At 41.5% G+C, this 20,990-nt stretch overlaps 1 protein-coding gene across 1 annotated transcript in view; it reads left to right on the forward strand.

The window, feature by feature from the left end:
* CMC4 (C-X9-C motif containing 4) overlaps positions 1 to 20,990 on the forward strand; it is a 111,712-nt gene that overhangs the window by 23,281 nt on the left and 67,441 nt on the right. Inside the window, exon 2 of the mRNA XM_044057732.1 lies at positions 10,730 to 10,797. Within this exon, the coding sequence (XP_043913667.1) occupies positions 10,740 to 10,797 (58 nt within the window). The 5' untranslated portion in view covers positions 10,730 to 10,739. The remainder of the gene's footprint in view (positions 1 to 10,729; positions 10,798 to 20,990) is intronic.

A 20,990-nucleotide genomic window follows, 5' to 3' on the forward strand; every position in this document is an offset into this window, starting at 1 on the left:
TATACCTGGTGTGAAAAGCTGTACAAAACCTGCAGTTGTTTTTAAACTAAAGATGTAGCAGAGATTTGAAATGTGAAAACAGTACAAAATCTGTATCTTTTTAAAGTAAAAAAACAGCAGAACTTTGAAAAGGTGAAACTCTTTCAGACACATGCAGACTCATGCAAACGTATACACACAGAATAATTTAGGACTCCTTAGATGATTAGTTCCTGCCTATGGCTATGTTTAAGCAACTTTTCTTTGAAGGATGTTGTTTATACTCAATATTTTGCCCAAGCAGGAAATAAAGAATTCCTTTACCAAAATTTTGTTTGTAAGGACAGTGCTAAATTAATATTTCCAAGTTCTGCCTCACTCCAAGACACCCCACTGAAATTTCATCAAGCGATAGGACTCTTCACTAAAGGGGAAATGCAGTGCTCAGTGGATTTTATGGACTGTTAGCATTGAAGAAATGTTTTCATGGTCTGTGGATGAGAATAGAATTAGCCTGTTGCTCTCAGTCAGTGAACTCATGCCTATAAAATTGCATGTGAGTAGTCTGAAACTCTTAAATTGTGTTAAAAAGTCAAAGATAAATAATTATTTTGCTGTATAAGAGTATGCAAGTTGCATATTTTTATTCTTTTAAATAAAGAGTTGCATTACTAAAATTCAAAAGCCTGTGGTCTGGTTGTTTATGAATTAATATAAAAATAATTAAACAATATGTGCAAATTATTTATTTATTGATTGATTGATATTTGAATACCAGGAAAGTCCAGCTGGGTAGAAGCCCATTTTCAGCAGTTCTGGGGAGAAAAGCTCCAAATTATTACACAACATTTTTAGAACAATAATTTTATAGTCTTCAGAAATAAAACAAAACACTTGCAGTTTAAATAATTGTAACAAATTACACAATTTAAAAATCAATACAAGTTATATGACAATCATTTTAATATTGAGAAGTTTTAAACATTTTGTAGAGGAAGTAAAGGCAGATGATGTGGTGTGGTATATTGAAGATTTACCCATGGTTGGTGTGGTTTAATCACAAGGGTGTAGGTAAATAAAGGAGTCGGTTATTGCTATTAAACAATGACATTATTTAAGAAAAATAACTTACCTTTCTTAAATAATGTCTTTGTATAACGGTGCATTACTGTTCTTTTGTGGCTGGTGGTATACTGCTGCCTTGTTTTGATGTATTGCGCATGCATATGGGACTTGCTTTCCCACACATACCCAGTACATCAGTGCTTTGAAAAGGAAGCAACAGAGAAAAGAAAGTCTCTGTTGCTTCGTTTTTGTTTTCTTTTTTTTTTTTTTTTCTTATTAAAAAAAAAAAGTTTGGGCTATTTTAGGGGTAGGAGAGAGAGACAGAATGGAGGAAATACAAAGAAAATCAGGTACGGGTCTTTAGTTTTAAATAACGTACCTGATTTTCATTGTATTTCCTCCGTCCTGCCTCTTGGGTATGTCTGGAGTACGGACTATAGTATTTTTTTTTAATTTTTGTTGAAAATAAAAAAGTTTTGGAATATACAAGTAGAAAGAAATCTGTGTGACTGGATCTTTTTCCATTGGTATATTCTGGGATTTACAGCGGGTACGGCACACTGGTTGGGCTGGCCAATCAGTGTGCATGTTTTTGAATACTAATGGCCAGTCATTGTATAATTAGAGAGAAACTCGGGGAAAAGAATTTGATAGCAGTAAGGATATAAGTGAAGAAGGGATAGTAAGGAGGTATAAGAAATGAAAAGGTACTTCTTAACATTTGCGGATAGAGTTTATCCTGTTTTTGAGCAAAAACAGAGACAGATTTTAGCTAGGAAGTCTTTCAGAGTCGTTTTGAAAGATGGATGGGAGGTTATTGACCTGATGGTTACAGGTGAGGAGTTCCTTGTATGAATATAGACAATGCCCAGCAGATTTGGTAGGTTTGTAAACAGGCAGGAGTTTTTGGTCACTGGATCGCAATGACTGACTGGGAACATAGTTGGGCTGGACAGGTAGATGGATGCTGGATAATTTTATAGGTGGTAAGAAGTTGGTTATGAGGCAGTTCTAACCAATTTAGTCTTTTCAGGGCTATACAGTTGTGGGTTCTGAAAGAGCTATGTGCTGCAAATTTAGCAACTTTGTTATTGCATTGTTCAGGTGTTAATTTTTGTGATGCCTAAAGTTTAATAAGGATGGGAGTGCCACAAAGAAGCGTGAGGAGGAGATACGCTGGGGATCACTCCAGTGGCTGTACTCAACAGAGGCACTAGGAGCTAAGGTTGGGCGGCACAATGCCAGGGTAATCCTGTGGGCTAGGCTTGTAAAGGCTCCGGGGCCATTAGCCTAGTACACATCTGTGAACCTATGAGTAGTGGCAAGTGTAGCTTAAGTTACATCAGTGAACATGTTTTTGGCTCTGTAAAGCATCTCTAGTATTTGATGAGTTTTTCTTATGTAATTTTGTATATGCAGGTCAAATCTAACAGTATCACCACTAATAATTTGCTTTGAGACGTGACTTTACTGGTTGCATTATCAAGAGAGAGGAAGTTAAATTTTGTTTTTTCATGAGAGAGGTATTTGGGGAAAAAAGTGCTGATTTGGTCTTTTTTGGGTTGTGTTACAAAGCCATGTTTCTGTGACTGTTAAAGCTATTTTGGAGGTGTACCTTGTCAGATGGAAATGAGAGTGGAATCATCTGCATATTGTATTAGGGTGGCCTGTTGTATGTATGTTTTAGAGGGTGTTGGTGAAAATGTTAAAGAGAAAGGGACCAAGGATAGAGCCTTGTCATACATCAGTGGTGACTGGGAGGTAAGGAGAGAGCATGGAGTACCATTTTACTGACTGATACCTATTGAACAGGTAGCTTTTGAAATGCAGAAGTGTGGACTGAGAAGGACCTAGTGAGGACATCTGAAGTAGAAGTTTGCTGTGACAAGCTGTGCCGAAGGCTTTAGAGAAGTCTATAAATAAGGAAGAAAGTAGTTTGTTGTTTATCTGTAGCTTTATTGACACTATCTATATAGGGTAGAAGGGCAGTGCTAGTACTATGGGAAGGATGGAGCTATGTTGTGTAGGGGATAGGAGTTCTTCCTGCAGGAGATAGCATAGCAATTGTTTTTGAATACATTTTTCAAGTATTTTTGGTGAGGGAAGATAAGATACATACATGCATACAAGTATTTCAAGCACGGGCATTAATGCCCTTCTAGCTTGGGAATATACCAAAACACTTGTTCCCATAATAAGTGTCCAGGCTGTTCTTAAAAATATCTAAACTAGTACTTGCTTTAATGTAATTTGTTAGTCTGTTCCATAGGTAGTCTGATGATTCTCTAGTACTTTTTGTTAATCCCAAACATTCCCAGAGGTAGTTGTCACTGCATGCCCTGTATACCTGAGTAAGATCTCCTCTTAGATATCTGTAAGAGACACTGTACAAGTTCAGATATTTCAGTCTTTCATAATAACTTAAATTTTCACATCCAGGAATGCCCTTGGTATATTTCCATTGTACTCTTTCAAGTTTATTCATGCTTGTTTTCTTATATGGTTTCCATATTGTTATTCCATACTCAAGTTTGGGTCTAATGTAACTAACAAATAATGACTTCATTATTTTTTGATTTCCTAGACTTTAAAACACGTTTTATATAACCTATAGTTCTATAACTATCATTAACCAATTAGTTGATATGATTAGAAAAACTCATAGCTGAATCTACCCACATACCCAGGTCCTTAAATGAGTCTACAGTTTCAGTCAGTGTGTGCTGTATTAAATATTCACCTTTCAGTTTATGTCTCCCAAATATTATATGCAATGTTTTTGATGTATTTATCAGCATATTATTCTCCTGTGCCCAGATGATCAATTTAGTTGAGTTATTTTGCAGACATGCCTTATCTGTAACACATGTAATCAGTTTACCCAGTTTCAGGTCGTCTGCATATAGACTGTAGAACACCTCAGATGACAAAGTTAAGTCTGAAAGATACAATCTAAACAAGTAAGGGTCTAGGACAGAGCCCTGTGGGATACCCTGACTGTAACCAAGGATGTCACCTGTCCAGTTGGTGTGTGATACTTGCCATGTCCTATTTGTAAGCCATGCAGCTATCCATCTTATCAAGAGTACATCAATACCTAGTTGTACTAATTTATTGATAATTGTTAAGTGTATGAACCTGTCAAATGCTGAAGTTAAATCTATATAAATTACATCACAGCACAATTTTTCATCCATAGCGGTTATTATATTGTTATAGAACATCATGTTATAGGTGGTAATAGATCTGTTTTCAAATATCCATGCTGATATATGGTTTCAAGTCCCAGCCTATCCAGTTCAGACAATATGTTATCCAATATTACCTTCTCCATTATTTTTCCACAACATGAAAGTAGATTTAAAGGTCAATATGACTCTGGGTTTGTCCTACTCCCCTTTCCCTTAAAAAAAAACTGTTTAATAAGCACATGTCTCCAATTCTGAGGAATCTCCCCATATTTATATGACCTAGTAAATAATAGATATAATGGTACTGTAAGTTCTTGCTGAAGTGTTCTCAGGTCATTGTTACTAATTCCGTCTCCTCCATGTGCTTTGTTTGGATCCAGTTTGCACAGTTCTTTTTCAGTATAATCTAATTTGATTCCATTATCTGGGGTTACCTGGATGTCACTAGGACAACTGACCACCACCAAGATTGCTATAGGTCTAAAGATATCAATGCCTATTGAATCTCCTCCTTTGTGCAGACAGATAATGTGTGACTTTTTCCAGAGAGGGGAACCATGGGATTCCTGGATTGACCTATTTGTAAGGAATGAGACAAGGCAGGCAATGCTGTAGACTGCTATTTTTAGTTACTTGGAAGGTCAGCAGCTGAAGAAGAACATGGTTTGAATTTTTTTAAGAGTAGTTTTATACAGGATGTGGGCACAGGTTTGAAGGTGAAAGTGGATGCAGTGATATGTGTTGTTGGGCAGAGAAGGGATTAGATGTTGAGGAATCCTTAGTTAGAGATGCTAAATTATCTGTAAAATAAGAATTGAACTGTATTGCAATTTCGAGTGGTGAGTTATAGAGAGAGGGGTTTGGGTTGAATTTTTGGCCAGGATATAAGATTTCTTTAATGGATGTCAATGAAGAAGGAAGCAAGAAGTTGCAGGACAGTAGGAGATTCAGTAATGGTGGATTCTGAAAACTGGTAGAGGATAGGTAAGTAGATAAGTATTTTCTATAAAAGAAGAGAATTAGGTTGTCCTGGTGTCATCTCTGGAATGTAAGGAATATAGCTGAAAAATAGTATATTAGGCTTATTTTAAGACTGTGAAGTAACTGTGTCCTGTTGTGCAAGAATAGTCCGGCTGGTGCCAGCATGGTACCATAAACACAAGAGGTGGTAGGGCACTGAAAATATGTAATTAATCCAACCTGACATTTAAAGTGTGTGTGTGTGTGTGTGTGTGTGTGTGTGTGTGTGTGTGTGTGTGTGTTTGTGTGTGTTTATGTATGTATGTAATAGTTTTAGCCAAAACACAGTCACTGTTGGCAGGGTTGCACTGAAGGACATTGGGTTAAAAGTGAGATATGTAAAATCCTGTGAGGCGATTGATTGCTGTTTTGCTGCATAGTGTGAGCCTTTTTTTGGGTGAGGAAGGCATTGGTCAGTATCCAGGGTAACCATGTTCATTTGACACAAGTTCTTAAAGCTGAACTTATATATTCATGGATACACACATACACAGCACACACATCAAAACACAGCTAACTGGTTCATTTAAAAAAAGTCAACTTAAACACACAAAACAGTAAAATACAAAAGACTGCAAAATGAAAACTAACAGTTTCCTTCTGTGATCAGTAAAACAACCCCCTACCAGTACATTCAGACCAAATCTTTCTGAATAGTGGTACTGTTATGAACAGGGGTTTTCTGCGGTATGGTGTGAGGTTAAGTTAGCATGCATTACTAAAGTTGGGCTTCTTTAATCTGCTAAAGTAAGTCATGGATCATACAGAAATTGCAGTACTACTGATCATGTGTATCTGTCTCATGTGATCTGGTAGTACTGTGATAAGCAGAGATTCGGTTGCTGCACCATGTACTATTACCACTGTTTGGTGTACCACTGTTGACTATTAATGTATTACATTTCTTGTAAGTAACACGTTTGGTGTACCACTGTTGACTATTAATGTATTACATTTCTTGTAAGTAACACGTTTGGTGTACCACTGTTGACTATTAATGTATTACATTTCTTGTAAGTAACACATGTTTGGTGTACCACTGTTGACTATTAATGTATTACATTTCTTGTAAGTAACGCACTTTAGTCTTTGGTGCTACTTAGTTTCATTCATTCTTTGATTTCCTTCTTAATCCATGTCAAGGCTACATGGCAGTCAGAGGCTATCCTAGTACTCATTTGGCACAAGACAAAGGAACAAATCCTGAATAGAGTACCCGCCCATTGCAAGACACATTAACTCAGTCATTCTACTACAACACCCGTAATTACAGGCAATTTGACAGAATGCCAGTTTACGTTTGGCACGTACTGGGGATGCCAAAGGAAACTGGAGCACCCAGCAAAATCCAATGCAAACACATGGAAGATGTGCATACTCCACACAGAATGCCTTCCAGCCATGAACTGGAGAACAAAGCTTTGTATCTGCTCTGCCACTATACCACCCCAGTTAGCTCCTCGGGTCACATCACTTAAGTCAACTGTAACTCCTCTCCACTCTAACTCAGCCACTAAGATCCTGTTCACATCTGTAATTTATTTAGTCTAATTTCTCAAATGTTTTGAAACATTTGCACAGATTCTAAACAAATACATTGGATTTACTATGTATCCTAAGCCTTACTGTCCCATTGTACAGTTTTATTGTCACTTAAGTATTATTGTACTGTTGTCCATTTTGTATGTCTGGTCAGTTTTTACACCAGGCTGAGATTAAAATTGGTCAGTGCCCTACCTTGGTAAACAAATTCAAATAAACAAGTAGATTATATCAGGTCTTAAACTTTGGATAACCTAGTTTTATGTTGTTATACAAAATATTGTTGAAAAATCATTGACAATTGTTTGAAAAAAAAGTTACAATTAACCATATTCATGTAAATTTTGTGAAGTACCTTACATCATTGGTGGCCAGACGTGTATGTGCATAGTGCAGTACTAAGTAAACTAGCTGAATTCATGATTCCTTCTCTCATAGCCTCATGGTAGATATCCAGCTTTCAGTATAAAAGCATATGTCACTGTTGCCTTCCCCCACTCGCGCAGATAGACAGACAGATGCATATACACACACTGCTTCAAGTTTTTGCTACTTTGGGAAACAATAGCGTATTATAATACACTACATATTTTTCTCAAGCCCACTGTCAGAGAGATGAAGTCAGTTATGCAAGGCACAGTACAAAGGACTTGCTACAATCTCTAAGATCAGTGCTTCTTAGAGGAAGGACTAAATCCCAAGTACAATGCAATGGGTGCATTGTGGGCAGAGCTTACAATTCACCAACTCACTGCCTGATGATTGCCTCATTGTTGCATGCATGAGAGCATACGCTTTGTGGAGAGGACATTGTGAGTGCCTATTGAGATACAGATAGCCCAAAAATGTAAGGCTAGCAACTTACTCATACTGCCTGAGAGCATACGCTCCATGTGGAGGGCATTGTGAGTGCCCGTAGTGATACAGATAGCCCATACGCCCATCAAAGTGTAAGGCTAGTGACTTATTCATACTGCATGAGAGCATACGCTCCATGTGGAGGTCATTGTGAGTGCCCGTAGTGATACAGATAGTCCAAAAATGTAAGGCTAGCGACTTACTCATACTACATGAGAGCATATGCTCTATGGGGAGGGCATAGTGAGTGCCCATAGTGATACAGATAACCCATACTTCCACCGAAGTGTAAGGCTAGTGACTTACTCAGGTACTGTCATTGCTGGGATGCCAGTGAGAATGCAAACTCCTCTTTGCCTGCCTGAATGACTCTCCCTGTGGATAGGTCTTGCCTTAGTGGATCTAGGGATTCTCCATATTATGGATTCCTATAGGTTCAAATCCAGTATGCGGAAGATTGATGGTCATCAGGCAGAAGGAGAAAAAAGCACCTGTAAAAGCATCTCCCTTGATGAAATTGCATTTTGGCTAACTGCTGTAACTTGTGCACTTAGATGTCACACATCCAGCAGTATACCAAGTTATTTGGTGAGGAAAGTTTGCTGTCTTCAAGCTGAAGCACAATTAAATGATCCATTTCCAACTTCCTCTAGCCTCTCACTTGGAGCACCACTGACCCAGAAGCATGACTCGGTTTTGGTGTATAATGCATGTTCCAATCTGCATCATTACATATATATTGTGGTGGCACTTACATTAGAAAATATGAAAATTCTACAAAAAACTGGAGTATTTAGCAGCAGTCAGCAAATGTTTGTAATATGATGTTTAATAAGCATAAAACAAAAAAGCCCTAGGCATACTGTTCACAAGTTAACTGCTGCAGAGACACAAATCTCACATCTGCTGTCATTCTTCTCAAGTATTATGAATTCCTTATCATTGATCCAGTTTGAAATGGACAGGGTTGAAAATCAGGTGCAATTCACTAAGTGCTGATGGGGAGGAGAGGCATAGGAGACAATCCCCAGTGATCCGTGGTGGTGTACTAAACACAGTGCTCACACAGTCAGTGGTGGTGGTCTACTAAACACAGTGCGCACACAGTCTGTGGTGGTGTACTAAAGGGTGGTATACTAAACACATTGCGCACACAGTCCATGGTGGTGTACTAAACACAGTGCGCACACAGTCCGTGGTGGTGTACTAAACACAGTGCACACACAGTCCGTGATGGTGTCCTAAATACGCAGTGCACACACAGTCCGTGGTGGTGTCCTAAATATGCAGTGCGCACACAGTCCGTGGTAGTGTACTAAACACGCAGTGCGCACACAGTCCATGGTGGTGCACTAACCTTAGTGGGCACAGAGCTGGTATGCATCTGCACACTGTATGAATACCAAGGTAAATCTTAATCACTTAGCATTCAGCTTTTCTGCAAAGTATCAGAATTTTTTTTAAATGGGTGCTTTTTTTCCCCAAAGTCTGTTGACCAGTTAGACTCGGCATATAATCATATCATATAGGTTTATGGTAGACTAGGTGCCCTTAAGGGCCATTTTAAGCCTAGCCAATAATCCAAGGTTACTGTCAAACCCTGTACCTTGTGTCGATAAGGTGAAAACCACAAACATTATGCCAAACCCGTATGCAGTTCAGTACATGATGAAATCATCTAGAGTGACTGCTTCCGTATGCAGTTCAGTACATGACGAGATCGTCTAGAGTGACTGCTTCCGTATGCAGTTCAGTACATGACGAGATCATCTAGACTGACTGCTTCCGTATGCAGTTCAGTGCATGACGAGATCATCTAGACTGACTGCTTCCATATGCAGTTGAGTACATGACGAGATCGTCTAGAGTGACTGCTTCCGTATGCAGTTCAGTACATGACGAGATCGTCTAGAGTGACTGCTTCCGTATGCAGTTCAGTACATGACGAGATCATCTAGACTGACTGCTTCCGTATGCAGTTCAGTACATGACGAGATCATCTAGAGTGACTGCTTCCGTATGCAGATCAGTACATGACGAGATCTTCTGGAGTGACTGCTTCCGTATGCAGTTCAGTACATGATGAGATTGTCTAGACTGACTGCTTCCGTATGCAGTTCAGTACATGACGAGATCTTCTAGAGTGACTGCTTCTTTTTTCTCTGTCTCTTTTTGCAAGTGTGATCCCAGTGTGAAGCAATTATATCAAGGTGGGTGGTTAGGAAAAAGGATATGCAGCTTGAGAAGCATATGTGCTCATTCATGTCACAAAATAGGTGGGTTAGACAGGGGAAAGTGGCAGCTTGAGAAGCATATGTGCTCATTCATGTCACGAAATAGGTGGATTAGGCAGGGGAAAGTGGCAGCTAGAGAGGCATATGTGCTCATTCATGTCACGAAATAGGTGGATTAGTCAGGGGAAAGTGGCAGCTAGAAGTGTTGCTCTTTTTTCTTCTTCTTTTTTTTGTGTGTGTTTTACAAAGGTATTACTCTGCAAAAAAAGAGTCAAATCTCCTGAACTCCTGAATTTTGCAGTTATTAGGACTAAATTTATGCCTCACAATTTTGACAGAAACCCTTATAACTTAACTGCTTTGAGAAATTAAGTATTGAGTATTTAAATGATGACTTGGAATACTGTAAACACATTTCAGATTTTTGACCTTTTTAATTAGTCATTTATGTTTGTTCCTTCTGTAATGTGATAACACTTGGAACTTGAATCTCAAATATTTTTATTTTGCTTCACCCGTCTCCATCACTGTTGCTGAACTGCAAAACAAAAATGGCATCAGTCATCCAGGTATGTTCATCTAAATATTCTTCAGTCATCCAGGTATGTTCATCGAAATATTCTTCAGTCATCCAGGTATGTTCATCGAAATATTCTTCAGTCATCCAGGTATGTTCATCGAAATATTCTTCAGTCATCCAGGTATGTTCATTGAACTATTCTTCAGTCATCCAGGTATGTTCATCGAAATATTCTTCAGTCATCCAGGTATGTTCATCTAAATATTCTTCAGTCATCCAGGTATGTTTATCTAAATATTCTTTTCTGTTTTTATTTTCAGCAGGCTGGTTATGCCTCCAAAGGATCCTTGCCAAAAACAAGCTTGCGAAATACAGAAATGCTTACAAGGTGAAATAAATTTGTTTTTGTGCTACAATAATAAAGTTTGAACACAGTATAAGGTGCAGGGGTTCCATAGTCGTTTCCCATCACATACAAAATAAGTTTCAAGTTTGGGTACTTATATAATGGAAAGAAAGAGACAATATCTGTAACATTTTGCCTTAAGTGATAAAAACTAACTGCACATGAAAGAAGAGTTGGTGTTAGAAAGCTGACCGTAGGCATTCTTCTGTCCATTTACAAGGAAAGAAACCAAACGAGGAGAGAGATGATGACAGCCATGTAAAAGAAGGAAGTAACGACAGGCTTTAGGAAGTAAAGTGATATTCAGGGAAAGCATGAAGTGTTGGGAAAAGATATTTATTTTACTTTGGTGGCCACATGAATCCCACTGATTTAGTGACATTTTCGCAGCTATCTGGGAAACAGTAGTCTGCACTGGAGGTAGCACTAATTTTACTATGGTATTAAAATGCATTATAGTGCAGTACAGCAAAGCTGATGAAACTCGAACAGGTTACAGTATAGTACAGTACAAGGCAGTGAGCCAAGATGAGCAGTACTGTGATATGCAGTTCCGCTGTACATATAGTACAGTACAAGGCAGTGAGCCAAGACGTGCAGTACTGTGATATGCAGTTCCGCTGTACAGTATAAGGCAGTGAGCTGAGACTTGCAGTACTGCGATATGCAGTTCCGCTGTACAGTATAGTACAGTACAAGGCAGTGAGCCAAGATGTGCAGTACTGTGATATGCAGTTCCGCTGTACAGTATAGTACAGTACAAGACAGTGAGCCGAGACATGCAGTACTGTGATATGCAGTTCCGCAGTACAGTATGGTAGCAGACAGTACTGTGATATGCAGTTCCGCAGTACAGTATAGTACAATACATGGCAGTGAGCCAAGATGTGCAGTACTGTGATATGCAGTTCCGCAGTACAGTATAAGGCAGTGAGCTGAGACTTGCAGTACTGCAATATGCAGTTCCGCAGTACAGTATAGTACAGAACAAGGCAGTGAGCTGAGACTTGCAGTACTGCAATATGCAGTTCCGCAGTATAGTACAGTACAAGGCAGTGAGCTGAGACTTGCAGTACTGCGATATGCAGTTCTGCACTGCAGTATAGTACGGTACAAGGCAGTGAGCCAAGATGTCCCGTACTGTGATATGCAGTTCCGCAGTACAGTATAAGGCAGTGAGCTGAGACTTGCAGTACTGCGATATGCAGTTCCACTGTACAGTATAAGGCAGTGAGCTGAGACTTGCAGTACTGTGATATGCAGTTCCGCAGTACAGTATAGTACAGAACAAGGCAGTGAGCTGAGACTTGCAGTACTGTGATATGCAGTTCCGCAGTACAGTATAGTACAGAACAAGGCAGTGAGCTGAGACTTGCAGTACTGCAATATGCAGTTCCGCAGTATAGTACAGTACAAGGCAGTGAGCTGAGACTTGCAGTACTGCGATATGCAGTTCTGCACTGCAGTATAGTACGGTACAAGGCAGTGAGCCAAGATGTCCAGTACTGTGATATGCAGTTCCGCAGTACAGTATAAGGCAGTGAGCTGAGACTTGCAGTACTGCGATATGCAGTTCCGCTGTACAGTATAGTACAGTACAAGGCAGTGAGCCAAGATGTGCAGTACTGTGATATGCAGTTCCGCTGTACAGTATAGTACAGTACAAGGCAGTGAGCCAAGATGTGCAGTACTGTGATATGCGGTTCCGCTGTACAGTATAGTACAGTACAAGGCAGTGAGCCGAGACGTGCAGTACTGTGATATGCAGTTCCGCAGTACAGTATGGTACAGTATAAGGCAGTGAGCCAAGACATGCAGTACTGTGATATGCAGTTCCGCTGTACAGTATAGTACAGTACAAGGCAATGAGCCAAGATGTGCAGTACGGTGATATGTAGTTCCGCAGTACAGTATAAGGCAGTGAGCTGAGACTTGCAGTACTGCAATATGCAGTTCCGCAGTACAGTATAGTACAGAACAAGGCAGTGAGCTGAGACTTGCAGTACTGCAATATGCAGTTCCGCAGTATAGTACAGTACAAGGCAGTGAGCTGAGACTTGCAGTACTGCGATATGCAGTTCTGCACTGCAGTATAGTACGGTACAAGGCAGTGAGCCAAGATGTCCAGTACTGTGATATGCAGTTCCGCAGTACAGTATAAGGCAGTGAGCTGAGACTTGCAGTACTGCGATATGCAGTTCCGCTGTACAGTATAGTACAGTACAAGGCAGTGAGCCAAGATGTGCAGTACTGTGATATGCAGTTCCGCTGTACAGTATAGTACAGTACAAGGCAGTGAGCCAAGATGTGCAGTACTGTGATATGCAGTTCCGCTGTACAGTATAGTACAGTACAAGGCAGTGGGCCAAGATGTCTAGTACTGTGATATGCAGTTCTGCAGTACAGTATAAGGCAGTGAGCTGAGACTTGCAGTACTGCGATATGCAGTTCCGCTGTACAGTATAGTACAGTACAAGGCAGTAAGCCAAGATGTGCAGTACTGTGATATGCAGTTCCGCTGTACAGTATAGTACAGTACAAGGCAGTGAGCCAAGATGTGCAGTACTGTGATATGCAGTTCCGCTGTACAGTATAGTACAGTACAAGGCAGTGAGCAGAGACGTGCAGTACTGTGATATGCAGTTCCGCAGTACAGTATAAGGCAGTGAGCTGAGGCTTGCAGTACTGTGATATGCAGTTCCGCTGTACAGTATAGTACAAGGCAGTGAGCCAAGATGTGCAGTACTGTGATATGCAGTTCCGCTGTACAGTATAGTACAGTACAAGACAGTGAGCCAAGATGTGCAGTACTGTGATGTGCAGTTCCGCTGTACAGTATAGTACAGTACAAGGCAGTGAGCCAAAATGTGCAGTACTGTGATATGCAGTTCCGCTGTACAGTATAGTACAGTACAAGGCAGTGAGCCAAGATGTGCAGTACTGTGATATGCAGTTCCGCAGTACAGTATAGTACAGTACAAGGCAGTGAGCTGAGACTTGCAGTACTGTGATATGCAGTTCTGCACTGCAGTATAGTATGGTACAAGGCAGTGAGCCAAGATGTGCAATACTATGATATGCAGTACAGTATAAGGCAGTGAGCTGAGACTTGCAGTACTGCGATATGCAGTTCCACTGTACAGTATAGTACAGTACAAGGCAGTAAGCCAAGATGTGCAGTACTGTGATATGCAGTTCCGCTGTACAGTATAGTACAGTACAAGGCAGTGAGCTGAGACTTGCAGTACTGCGATATGCAGTTCCGCAGTACAGTATAGTACAGTACAAGGTAGTGAGCTGAGACTTTCAGTGAGCCAAGATGTGCAGTACTGTGATATGCTGTTCCGCAGTACAGTATAGTACAGTACAAGGCAGTGAGCCAAGATGTGCAGTACTGTGATATGCAGTTTCACTGTACAGTATAGTACAGTACAAGGCAGTGAGCCGAGACATGCAGTACTGTGATATGCAGTTCCGCAGTACAGTATAGTACAGTACAAGGCAGTGAGCCAAGATGTGCAGTACTGTGATATGCAGTTCTGCAGTACAGTATAATACAGTACAAGGCAGTGAGCCAAGATGTGCAGTACTGTGATATGCAGTTCCGCAGTACAGTATAGTACAGTACAAGGCAGTGAGCTGAGACTTGCAGTACTGTGATATGCAGTTCCGCAGTACAGTATAGTACAGAACAAGGTAGTGAGCCAAGATGTACAGTACTGCGATATGCAGTTCTGGCACTGCAGTATAGTATGGTACAAGGCAGTGAGCCGAGACGTGCAGTACTGTGATATGCAGTTCTGCACTGCAGTATAGTACGGTACAAGGCAGTGAGCAGAGATGTGTAGTACTGTGATATGCAGATCCGCAGTACAGTATAGTACAGTAGAAGACAGTGAGCAGAGACGTGCAGTACTGCGATATGCAGTTCCGCAGTACAGTACAAGACAGTGAGTCGAGACGTCCAATATTTTGATATGCCGTTCTGCTGTGCAGTATAGTACAGTACAAGGTACTGATCTGAGACATGTAGTTCTGCAATATGCAGTTCTGCACTGCAGTATAGTACGGTATAAGGCAGTGAGCCGAAATGTGCAGTAATGTGATATGCAGTTCCGCAGTATAGTACAGTACAAGGCAGTGAGCCAAGATGTGCAGTACTGTGATATGCAGTTCTGCATTACAGTATAGTACAGCAAAAGCCAGTGAGCCAAGATGTGCAGTACTGTGATATGCAGTTCCGCAGTACAGTATAGTACAGTACAAGGCAGTGAGCTGAGACTTGCAGTACTGCGATATACAGTTCCGCAGTACAGTATAGTACAGAACAAAGTAGTGAGCCAAGATGTACAGTACTGCGATATGCAGTTCTGGCACTGCAGTATAGTATGGTACAAGGCAGTGAGCCGAGACGTGCAGTACTGTGATATGCAGTTCTCCACTGCAGTATAGTACGGTACAAGGCAGTGAGCAGAGACATGTAGTACTGTGATATGCAGTTCCGCAGTACAGTATAGTACAGTAAAAGACAGTGAGCCGAGACGTGCAGTACTGCGATATGCAGTTCCGCAGTGCAGTATAGTACAGTACAAGACAGTGAGTCGAGACATGCATTATTGTGATATGCAGTTCTGCTGTGCAGTATAGTACAGTACAAGGTACTGATCCGAGACATGCAGTACTGCAATATGCAATTCTGCACTGCAGTATAGTACAGTACAAGGTAGTGAGCCAAGACGTGCAGTACTGCGATATGCAGTTCTGCACTGCAGTATAGTACTGTACAAGGCAGTGAGCCGAGATATGCAGTTCCGCAGTATAGTATAGTACAGTACAAGGCAGTGAGCCAAGACGTGCAGTACAGTATAGTACAGTATAAGGCAGTGAGCTGAGATTTGCAGTACTGTGATATGTAGTTCTGCACTGCAGTATAGTACGGTACAAGGCAGTGAGACGAGACGTGCAGTAGTTTAATATGCTGTTCTGCGCTTCAATAAAGTATTGTGCAATTCTGATTTGCAACAAATTTGGTACTAAGCACCAAGCAGGACTGTAAAGAAGTTTGCTGGATTAATTCTGTGATTGTATACAAACCCGACTACAAAGGGGCACTGTACAAGCATGTATAGACAAGATTAAACATTTCAGAGTATAAATTGTCAGAGTGTTTTTGAGTGTGGGTTAGTAGGTGAAAGGGAGGGTAAGAATGAAGCAGGAGGAGGAAGACCGGAAGGCAGCAGGTGGTGAGTGGCTATTTTAAGGGGAAGAAGAGTTTCTACTGTTATACTGAGACAGGTGAGGAGGTTAGTAGTGTGACCAGTGCAGAAGTGGACAAGCAGAAAAGTAATAAATATCAATAATACTAATCATGACTTAGAAAAAGGAAACGGTAATACTGTTTGTAAAAAAAAAAAAAAAAAAAAAAGAAGGAAATCAGCTCAGCAGGTGTACTGAGAATTTTCCATTATCTGCAGATACACCCGTGCACACACACATACACACACAGACATGCAAGTACACACACATATACACACATGCATACACACACAGACATGCAAGTACACACACATATACACACATGCATACACACACAGACATGCAAGTACACACACACATACACGCACACACATGCATACACACACAGACATGCAAGTACACACACACATACATACACACACATACACACATACATACACACACAGACATGCAAGTACACACACACATACACACATGCATACACACACAGACATGCAAGTACACACACACATACACACATGCATACACACACAGACATGCAAGTACACACATGCATACACACACAGACATGCAAGTACACATACACACATGCATACACACACAGACATGCAAGTACACACACACATACACACATGCATACACACACAGACATGCAAGTACACACACACATACACACATGCATACACACACAGACATGCAAGTACACACACACATACACACATGCATACACACACAGACATGTACACACACACATACACACATGCATACACACACAGACATGCAAGTACACACACACATACACACATGCATACACACACAGACAAGTACACACACACATACACACATGCATACACACACAGACATGCAAGTACACACACACATACACACATGCATACACACACAGACATGCAAGTACACACACACATACACGCACACACATGCATACATACACACACATACATATACAGACACACAAATAGAAATGAAGGATTTCTATACAAATTTCCGAGGGAGACAGCTTCTTTCTCTTTCTGTCTTTCTCTCTCTGTATCTCCCTCTCCCTCAAAGGATGATAGCTGCTCAGGACTTGCAAATTCCTTGTGCAGAATGAGAGGCAAACTGACAGCTTTTGATACTGTGTGGAAGGGGCAATCTTGCAAGCCTACAGGGATCAGTGCTAAGCCCTCTCTAAATGTAACACTGTAACTATTGGTGTTCCATTCAGAGAGGGCTCAGCACTGATCACTATGGTACACCACCAGTTACAATCCAGAGAGGGCTCAGCACTGATCCCTGGGATACTGCACTAGCTACAATGTTACATTCAGAGAGGGCTCAGCACTAATCCCTGTGGTACACCAATAGTTACAAAGTTACATTCAGAGAGAGCTCAGCACTTATCCCTGTGTTACTGCACAAGGTACAATGTTACATTCAGAGAGGGCTCAGCACTGATCCCTGTGGTACCACCAGTAGTTACAGTGTTCCATTCAGAGAGGGCTCAACACTGATCCCTGTGGTACACCAACAGTTATAATTTTACATTTAGAGAAGGCTCAGCACTGATCCCTGTGGTGTGGCACTAGTTACAGTGTTACATTTAGAGAGGGCTCAGCACTGATCCCTGTGGTACTGCACTAGTTACAATGTTACATTCAGAGAGGGCTCAGCACTGATCCCTGTGGCACTGCACTAGTTGCAATGTTACATTCAGAGAGGGCTCAGCACTGATCCCTGTGTTACTGCACTAGTTACAATGTTACATTCAGAGAGGGCTGAGCACTGATCCCTGGCTACACCAACAAATACAATGTTGCATTCAAAGAGGGCTCAGTACTGATCCCTGTGGTACACCGATAGTTACAGTGTTACATTCAGAGAGAGCTCAGCACTGATCCCTGTGTTACTGCACTAGTTACAGTGTTACATTCAGAGAGAGCTCAGCACTGATCCCTTTGTTACTGCACTAGTTACAATGTTACATTCAGAGAAGGCTCAGCACTGATCCCTGTGATACTGCACTAGTTACAATGTTACATTGAGAGAGAGAGAGCTCAGCACTGATCCCTGTGGTACTGCACTAGTTACAGTGTTTCATTCAGAGAGGGTCAGCACTGATCCCTGTGATACTGCACTAGTTACAGTGTTGCATTCAGAGAGGGCTAAGCACTGATCCCTGTGTTACTGCACTAGTTACAATGTTACATTCAGAGAGGGCTCAGTACTGATCCCTGTGTTAGTGCACTAGTTACAATGTTACATTCTCAGAGGGCCCAGCACTGATCCCTGTGGTACTGCACTAGTTACAATGTTACATTCAGAGAGGGCTCAGCACTGATCCCTGTGTTACTGCACTAGTTACAATGTTATATTCAGAGAGGGCTCAGCACTGATCCCTGTGTTACTGCACTAGTTACAATGTTACATTCAGAGAGAGTTCAGCACTGATTGCTGTGGTACACCAACAGTTACGTTTCATTCAGAGAGGGATGAGCACTGATCCCCATGGTACCCCCCCCAGTTACAATGTTACATTCAGAGAAGGCTCAGCACAGATCCCTGTGGTACCCCACTAGTTACAATGTTACTTTCAGATAGGGCTCAGCACTGATCCCTGTGGTAAACCAATAGTTATGTTACATCCAGAGAGAGTTTAGCCCCGATCCCTGTGGTACTGCCCTAATTACAATGTTACATTCAGAGAGGGCACAGCACTCATCCCTCTGTTACTGCACTATTTACAATGTTACATTCAGAGAGGGCTCAGCACTGATCCCTGTGGTACTGCACTAGTTACAGTGTTACATTTAGAGAAAGTCAACACTGATGCATGTGATATATCACTACTTATAATGTTACATTCAGACAGAGCTCAGCACGGATCCCTGTGGTGCTGCACTAGTTACGTTACATTGAGAGAGGGCTCAGCACTGTTCCCTGTGGTACACCAACAATTACAATGTTGCATTCAGAGAGGGAAGGGACTGTACTAGTTACAATGTTACATTCAGAGAGGGCTCAGAACTAATCCCTGTGTTACCCCACTAGTTACAATGTTACATTCAGAGAGGGCTCAGCACTGATCCCTGTGGTACACCGACAGTTACAATGTTACATTCAGAGAGGGCTCAGAACTAATCCCTGTGTTACCCCACTAGTTACAATGTTACATTCAGAGAGGGTCAGCACTGATCCCTGTGATACTGCACTAGTTAAAATGTTACATTCAGAGAGAGGGCTCAGCATGGATGCCTGTTGTACACCAAAAGTTACAATGTTACATTCAGAGAGGTCTCAGGATTGATCCCTATGGTACCCCACTAGTTACAATGTTACATTCAGAGAGGGCTCAGCACTGATCCCTATGGTACACCAACAGTTACAATTTTACATTTAGAGAGGGCTGATTGCTGATCCCTGTGGTGCTGCACTAGTTACAATGTTACATTCAGAGAGGGTCAGCACTGATCCCTCTGTTACTGCACTAGTTACAATGTTACATTCAGAGAGGGCTAAGCACTGATTCCTGTGTTACTGCACTAGTTACAATGTTACATTCAGAGAGGGCTCAGTACTGATCCCTGTGTTAGTGCACTAGTTACAATGTTACATTCTCAGAGGGCTCAGCACTGTTCCCTGTGGTACTGCACTAGTTACAATGTCACATTCGGAGAGGGCTCAGCACTCATCCCTTTGTTACTGCACTAGTTACAATGTTACATTCAGAGAGAGAGCTCAGCAGTGACTCCTGTGGTACTGCACTAGTTACAATGTTACATTCAGAGAGGGCTCAGCACTGATCCCTGTGGTACTGCACTAGTTACAATGTTACATTCAGAGAGGGCTCAGCACTGATCCCTGTGGTACTGCACTAGTTACAATGTTACATTCAGAGAGGGCTCAGCACTGATCCCTGTGTTACTGCACTAGTTACAATGTTATATTCAGAGAGGGCTCAGCACTGATCCCTGTGTTACTGCACTAGTTACAATGTTACATTCAGAGAGAGTTCAGCACTGATTGTTGTGGTACACCAACAGTTACATTTCATTCAGAGAGGGATGAGCACTGATCCCCATGGTACCCCCCCCTAATTACAATGTTACATTCAGAGAAGGCTCAGCACAGATCCCTGTGGTACCCCACTAGTTACAATGTTACTTTCAGATAGGGCTCAGCACTGATCCCTGTGGTAAACCAATAGTTATGTTACATCTAGAGAGAGTTTAGCCCCGATCCCTGTGGTACTGCACTAATTACAATGTTACATTCAGAGAGGGCACAGCACTCATCCCTCTGTTACTGCACTATTTACAATGTTACATTCAGAGAGGGCTCAGCACTGATCCCTGTGGTACACCGACAGTTACAATGTTACATTCAGAGAGGGCTCAGAACTAATCCCTGTGTTACCCCACTAGTTATAATGTTACATTCAGAGAGGGTCAGCACTGATCCCTGTGATACTGCACTAGTTAAAATGTTACAATCAGAGAGAGGGCTCAGCATGGATGCCTGTTGTACACCAAAAGTTGCAATGTTACATTCAGAGAGGTCTCAGGATTGATCCCTATGGTACCCCACTAGTTACAATGTTACATTCAGAGAGGGCTCAGCACTGATCCCTATGGTACACCAACAGTTACAATTTTACATTTAGAGAGGGCTGATCACTGATCCCTGTGGTGCTGCACTAGTTACAATGTTACATTCAGAAAGGGCTCAGCATTGATCCCCCTGTTACTGCACTAGTTACAATGTTACATTCAGAGAGGGCTCAGCACTGATCCCTGTTGTACTGCACTAGTTACAGTGTTACATTTAGAGAGGGTCAGCACTGATGCCTGTGGTATATCACTAGTTACAATGTTACATTCAGACAGAGCTCAGTCCTGATCCCTGTGGTGCTGCACTAGTTA

Source organism: Protopterus annectens, chromosome 15.part0, assembly GCF_019279795.1.
Source record: "Protopterus annectens isolate FY-2018-M chromosome 15.part0, PAN1.0, whole genome shotgun sequence".
Lineage (NCBI taxonomy): Eukaryota > Metazoa > Chordata > Ceratodontiformes > Protopteridae > Protopterus > Protopterus annectens.